General features: G+C 46.0%; 1 protein-coding gene across 3 annotated transcripts in view; it reads right to left on the bottom strand.

Annotated features, from left to right (window-relative positions):
- Positions 1 to 993: 993 nt before the first annotated feature.
- LOC147017882 (E3 ubiquitin-protein ligase TRIM13-like) overlaps positions 994 to 7,500 on the bottom strand; it is a 75,899-nt gene continuing 69,392 nt past the window's right edge. For all 3 annotated transcript variants that reach the window (XM_085896966.1, XM_085896965.1, XM_085896964.1), the window contains 3 exons: positions 3,929 to 4,215; positions 3,152 to 3,290; positions 994 to 2,680 (listed from right to left, as the gene is read on the bottom strand). In XM_085896966.1, coding sequence (XP_085753092.1) covers positions 2,078 to 2,680; positions 3,152 to 3,290; positions 3,929 to 4,215 — 1,029 coding nt within the window. In that variant the 3' untranslated portion in view covers positions 994 to 2,077. The remainder of the gene's footprint in view (positions 2,681 to 3,151; positions 3,291 to 3,928; positions 4,216 to 7,500) is intronic.

Here is a 7,500-nt window from a genome sequence, read left to right as displayed (position 1 = left end):
CAAGTACTGACTACTTTGCAATGAATGAATTTTGATTTGTACATGTTTTTTGCAGGTATTCCTGACATGTAACCTCCTTCAACGATAACAGTGTTTAAATTTGATCTCTTCAGTTTGGAAATTTTTTATACATAATTCACCTAAAATGTGGCATTAGTGGTAGGGGTGAATACTTTGGCAGGCCACCGTTTCAAGGCTAATAAAGTTAATCGGGACCTAACTCGGGAATATTAAAACAAGTTGATATTCATGTACATATTTCAATGTTATTTTGAATATAGAATAATATAAATAACATGTACTCACCGCATATGGTTATGAAACTTGCTTCTCGTGTGGTGGGTTTAGAGGGACGAAGAGACGGGTTCATCGGCCTCTTCATCCCTGGATGAAACTGGACGTATACACACTTGTGGCTTCTCCTGCTTCGGTTCGACCTTGAAAAATTTACATATCCAAAAACTTGGACTGACTTTCTTCTTCTGATAAAGGTCTTTCTCTCCATTGATGGCATCAGTCAGCAGCTGAGCAACTTGAAAAGTGTGACCCTTGCTGAAAATAACCACAGCTTCATCAATAAGCTGAAAAAAAAAACCCTCTAACATTTGTTTTGTTAATATTTGTTGTGGTGATGGTTTCAACAGAAAGAAACTGCATGGTGAAACCGTTTACACCATGACTTGAAGTAGTTTGCTTGGCGTGTGACAAAAAAAGAAAAGACAAAAAATATTTTAAAAAACGACCGTCGCAACATTGAGACTTGTAGCAAATCATTATTCCCTATTTGATCAATGACGTGAAAGCGAAACGTTAAATGGGTCCGACCTGTACGGCATTTAGGATTTGGATCAATTTCATCATCCCGATAGCACTGCTCAGAGGACGCACAACTCAACACTGAAAACAAACTTTTCTGAAATAAATACGCAACAGGTGGTTCTTTGAGTGGACTATAAGCTTGCAGGTGAGATGACTAATTCAGCACAAAGAAAGCAACAGAAAGCATTTTATTGATAATTAAAAAAAACATCAAAAAGAAAGGGGGGGGCACGCGAGTCAATTTCATCTGTAAAGACACCAAAAGCAACATCTTCGCAACACAGTGAGACTTTACAATACTTGCATTTATTGCAAATGTATAACTAGTTGCTCATACAAATTGTAAAAGAGCCAAATAATCAATCTTTAATAGTGCATTGTAAGGGTGAGCTTGCAAAGCATGCAGCACTTTGGTCTAGTAAAGTTAAGTGTTCATTCAGGGATTGAAGAGCAATTTATAGCCGTCAAAAGAAATGCGATGGTCCGAGCTTTGCAACAGACATCAGCAAGGGCATTTTGTTCTGATCAAATTGGAAACTTCAGCAATCATCACGAGACCATCACGACTACCCAATTATTCACATCACCTTGTGGGGTCACAGCCAGAGAACGATGTTGGCCCAAGACTTTCACAAACCGATTGGCCAAGTCCGACGTTAAAATGAAGCTGGCAAGAATTTGCAATTTGTTCAGGGTGCCAGCAATAACCCCACTAGTCTTTGCGAAAGACAGCATGGGATATTTAACATTCACCAACTAATGCTCGCATACGGAACACCCAGTTTTCACGTCCATTCGATCCAAAGTCCTGCCTACGAATAAAAAAAAATTAAAATAATAATAAAAAAGGATGAACTTGTCAATCCAAACAACTCTTTCCTTGGAGTATATGAAATTTTGTTTTGATTTGTGTTCCATTGTCTCGAAAGAGTCAGTGCTTAAAGGAGACAAAAAAAGAAGAGAGAGATGAGGGTGAACTGGAAATAGTTAAACAGGAAATAAAATGCACAAATAAAGATACATTTACAGATTATTACTGCAATTTGGATAGATTTTGAAACGTACTACAGAACAACAAAAAATACTATCACTGGTGCAACTGGTTCACCATGGCTATAACAGAAAGATTTGTTTCAATCTCACAATCTTTAAGCTTCCCCATGACAACGTGGCTTATTGTTCAAATATGATCGGCTATCCTTACCCATTGACACATTGTGTGCAGATATGAAAACCAGGTCATATTGTGGAAATGCAATCACCTATATGAACCCCAGCTTTCACACAGGTGTTTGAACCATCCGAGAGCTGTATCAGTTTCCTGGCGGATTTTCATTATGACAGCTCTGGCAAGCCATACAGACCTTTCCTTTATCTCAGGCAGGATGGAAGGCCCTTCCAAACAAAAAGACAACAGACTAGCCTGGGTTCCTGAGCTCCTTAATGATCCTTGGGTCCAAGACCAAAGACTTGTGAGGCCCAGAGCTGCACCACTAGCAATGAACAGAGCGATCCACCACACAGTCGCATAATTACCTCCAGCTAAGGCCAAGACAATGACGGCCAAGGTTGATGCTACACTGGTGTAAGCCAAAGCTTGAGCCACCAGTTGCAGCCGGCCTAAATGACTTTGGCTTGGGTAAGGGCCGAGCACCTTGCGTCGGGTGAAAGATCTCGGGGGAAGGGGAGCTTCCGATAGGAGATTCCGGGCACGAGTCGCCCATTGAGATAACCGCCGAGCATGCGCGGCGGCTGGAATCTGAGCCACAATGACAGGAGGCAGGGCAGTTCGTGCGAGGCTTTCCATTTCGGCTCGCATAGTACCGACACTGCGGAGGTAAACTGATGTGTCAGGCTGGGACTGTGGTTAGGGGGGGGGGAGAGGGGGGTTATTGAAGGAACAGTGGAGGTTAAATTAAACACAGTTTATAAAATAAGAAGAAAGGCTCATGAAAGAATCAGGAACGCAACATTGTATAATGCTACATTTCCAAGGGTGAGTTGTATTGAGACCTCTAATATGTCATTATATGTTTTATACTTGCTGTTTGTCTGAAGTTGACTTTATCATAACACATGTACATCACAAACTTATCTTGTTTAAGTTTGTCTCCAAGCTTACTCAGAATGTCCAATTGAGGATGTATCACAACTAGAAATGCATGATCATTGATCATTCATGTTGAAACAAGTGCTCTATCAAGGCACAAGTTGTAGCAGGAATGTGAACAGAGAACAGGGCACGTGCTCATGGTTTATGAAATGTAGTATTTTTTGAGGCAGCAAAACTGTAAATGAAATGTTCGACATTGAAAAATGTTGTCCAGAGTACCTGGAAATCCTCGTATCGCCGAAGCATGCGCTCACGCTGCATCAGCAGTGAATTCAATTCAGCCGTGTCTGCGCTGTATGCAGCAGCAACCTCAGTGTGCATGTGTGTATACAAGGCTGCAATTTCCTCCCCAAGTGCCCTGTACACATCAATGGTATGGGAGATAACACTGATGGGCTTTGTTCGGCATAAACCTGTCCTACTCATCGTTGTTCAAGCAAAGAATCACATTACAAAACGTAACACAATAAAACTCTTCTTCCTCTTTCGGCTGCTCCCGTTCGGGGTCGCCACAGCGGATCATCCATCATGATCGGCATAATGATTTGGCACAGGTTTTACGCCGGATGCCCTTCCTGACGCAACCCTGGTCGCCTCTTACGACACAGGGATATGGTACACCTATTCTAACCGGGGTATACACCAGCCCAGTACACTGGTACTCACTTCGCCAACCTCGGAAGGATGACAGTCTGAGTCAACCCCCTGGTGTATTAATTCAGTGGCCCAACGGGGCTTGAACTCAGGACCATTTGGATCCCAAGCCGCTGCCCTAACCACTGTGCCAACACCAGGCCAACGTAACACAATAAAACCAAAACAAATTTAATCAAAATAAGTGCAGCTATACCAAACGAATGGACAGATAAGTAAAGTATTTAAGGATGAAGGACATAGGAAGGAACAGAGGGATGAGAGACAGACCACAATAATGGCTATACTTGTTCTTGCAAGTTAAAAGTAAATGAAATACAACCAAAATGATGAAGTACTAACTCCAACTCCCTGCCGAGGGCTCTGAACTCAGCCGCAACCTGATGCTCAACCTCGTCCAGTGCTCGGGTCACCAGAGAGTTCTCAGCATTCATGCGTGCACGTCGTGGTTCAACAGCTTTCCAACGTGGACCATTCCGAAGGGCTTCAGCCAGGCTAACCAGGCTAAGTCGCTCATGCTCACGAGCCCCAGCCGGCGTGTCGAACTGATGCCCAGCATGGCGACCAGTTGGGGCAATGCAGCGCAAGCATATGGGACCATGGCACTGCAGGCAGTGCAGGGTCTGAGGCTAGAAATTAGGAATATGAAGGATGGGGGAAGAAAACAGAGAAAGTACAAGTGATGAAGGGTCAAGAGGTGGGGTGGGGTTGGAGGGAGAAAACATAGAAAAAGTACAGCAACAAAGGAACGTGTGTGTGTGCGTGTGTGCGTGTGTGCGTGTGTGGCATCATAGCTGAGGGTTTGTTTATTTAACAAGTTAGGGTTTCCTTTCTGTTCTTGTCTGGATTTACGTTCCATGTCCTTGTGCCTTGTACAATTTTATTATTTCATAAGAGACCATGTGCCTCTTGTTGCCATGCTGATGTTTGGGTTTCATTGGATCTCTGAAAGGCTAAATTAGTAATGATCCTGATTTTAAACTGGTGTGTGAGAACATGCACAAAAAACGAACGACATTTGCTCACGCGTCAATTTAAGATAAATCATAGATCATTAAATTCCAGCATGTGCGGTTCTCGTCAAAAAAACGTTTGCAATTCTGGGAGGGCTTTTGAGTGAGGGCTGTCCACGTGACAAATTTGTATTTAGATTCAACACAATTTTTTTGACTTGTATTTCTATTAATTTTTTTTAAACACATTCATATTGTTGCGGTTTTGGAAACCGCATCCCTCCAAGGCAATGGCATCCATCATACAGTGGTCCCCAGACAGTTATTTCATTAATATACGTCCAGTTGGACCTTTCCCTCATGTCTAATGGGTCAAACGGGACAAAGTGCATTGTGTGGATCTCATAGTTTGGTCTGATTATATCTCTATCTTCATTCCATCTCTTTTCCTCTTATTCCTGAAATAAAACTAAGCAGGCACGACACGGCAATCAGACGGCCGCCTATAAAAACCACAGTGACAACCTCCACGGAACGCGTGCAGCACAGCGATAACCTCCACCCACTGTTCAGGAGGCCAGAAGAAGCCTCAACCACACGATGGCGCCGCTGCGAGGATGCGGTGTTCAAGGGAATAGTAGAAGCAAACAATAAACGCCAACACTGTACAGGACGCATGCGGCGCGTTCTTTTCAACCCATTTCTGCATCTAAAAAACAACTCCAATCCTTTCCTTCAATCCATGACACAGATCAGGGCCGGCACCATGCAAACAACGGCCTGTGAAGATCACCACGGGGATAAACACATGCTCAATGGCAGACCCGCACGCAGCCCCGAATAGTGCACCTCTTCATTCGGGTCTGCGCGCTGCTTACAATGGCATTTTATCATCCCACAGAACGGGGCACGAATAGCACACATCTTCATTCGGGTCTGTGCGCCAATTGCAATGGCACCTTACCATCACATTGTACGGGACGCGCATGGCGTACATCTTTGTTTGGGTCTGCACGCTGCTTCACAATGGCGTATTACCGTCAGTCTTCGCTCACCACCACAGCCAGATGTCTCCCGCGGATGGCAGACATCCTCCCGCACCTCCGCCTCGATACAGCTGCCACCAAGCAGAGGCATGCTATATGGCCCGGATCGCTCAGGTCGCATGACATGCGGACGAAGCAGGCGCATTTATCAGCGCCAACTGCAACGCGCCGGGGGTGCCCGAGTGGGTAAGCGGGACCGGCGCAGCCCTCGGCTGGTCGCCGGAGCACGTCCCGGGAGTTCGGTGCAAGGCGATTCATATCGCGGGGATCGGAGAGAGACCATTCCGCAGCTTGGACATGTCTTGCCGGATGTAAAGTAAGGCCACTTCTGGCCATAGCGGCTGGGCCGTGTGCTGGCCGGGGCCCAATGGGAACGCCCGATTCGGTGACGACAAATCGCTTCGGGGCGGCGCCCAGCCCTGCACCGCAGGGTCCATAAAGGAGGATCGCGAAGCTGTCCAGTCAGAGTCGTCGTTGTAGTAGTCGTGGTCGTCCTCATCTTCCTTTCCTGGCTTTGGATCGATCTCTGAGTGCGCCTGCTTCACGCCGTCTCCCTCTTCACAGTCGTCGCTGGCTCCACCCACCCGCCTGACTCCGCCTACTGCTGCTCCTCCGCCCACTCACTCTCGACTCCGCCTCCTCAACCCACTCACCATTGGCTCCATCTAAAGTCCCTCCCTCATGTCTGACGGTCGCACCCATTCTCTGGATCAGCACAGATGCTTTCCCACACCATAGCCAAGCAGGAGACGATGCACCAACTATCAAGGAGGGATCGTTCAGCGGAGCATCCCCGCAAAACGTACTGTGTGGAGCGATCGGTCAATCGTGAAAGGTATTATGAGACCGTTAGCGTCATCTCCTCTCCTTTTTGCTCATTATCTACTCTTCATCGGTGTGTGTGTGTGTGTGTGTGTGTGTGTGTGTGTGTGTGTGTGTGTGTGTGTGTGTGTGAGTGTGTGTGTGTGTGTGGGTGTGTGTGTGTGTGTGTGTGAGGGTGTGTGTGTGTGTGTGTGTGAGCGGGTGTGTGGGGGTGAGTGTGTGTGTGTGTGTGTGTGTGTGTGTGTGTGTGTGTTTATCATGGCACCTATCCTCGCTTAAGTTCAGATTGCAGAAGATATATCAGTGTCGGTCTACTCTGCCTGCTTTAGCAAAATGCTTGTTTTGTTGTCGCACCACGCATTTATTGCTATCCCAGCTTACACACAACAATAAACTATCTTTACTGTGCCACATATCTTTCCTCCCCTGCCTGTTAATAAATGTTCGTGTAGAAATGTTCCCAGCTCGTTTTTGTCTTTTATTTTATTGATCCAACATGGTCCGTATCGTAATCTAGCCAGGACAATATTCCCAACAATCAGTTCTTTCAGCCAGTACGTCCTTCCTTGGCAGTGTTGCTCGGCTACATCTGACCCAGTAAGGTAACCTGGTTCGGACAAGGTGTACCCCCGGTAATTAGGTCATGTGATTATAATTAGGTAACCGATTTAGACGGAGGACCCTAAGTCACGTGGTTGACTTATTGGCGTTCATGGTCGGTTAGCGACCCGCTGCATCACGGAGTTATCCTTGTGCGACGGCCTGCGATTCCGGGGAGTTCGAGACTCCGAACTCCCCCCCCCCCCCCAAATGGTCTTCTCACCAAGACCCCCGGCCACAGCAATATTTAACATGTCAAATTAAAACACATCAGTCGTGTAGAAGAGTGCATACTAGATACCTTCAAATTGAACCTCGGGTACTCCTGGATTTTAACAATATCCCCCTTCCGCCACGCGGCGGGGGATAAAAAACCTTTCAACCTCATGAGATTTACAGTTTGGCTTGAAGTTTCAGATTTCCTTGTGGCAGAACACGAAAAGTGCTATTTTTGGTGGGTTTTTTTTTACCTCCGCCAACGAAGGTGAAGGAG

This window comes from Eptatretus burgeri, chromosome 10, assembly GCF_056783735.1.
Source record: "Eptatretus burgeri isolate ZD-2024b chromosome 10, Ebu_testis_v1, whole genome shotgun sequence".
Lineage (NCBI taxonomy): Eukaryota > Metazoa > Chordata > Myxini > Myxiniformes > Myxinidae > Eptatretus > Eptatretus burgeri.
The sequence above is the reverse complement of the archived record's forward strand: the minus strand, read 5'-3'. Positions and strand labels throughout refer to the sequence as shown.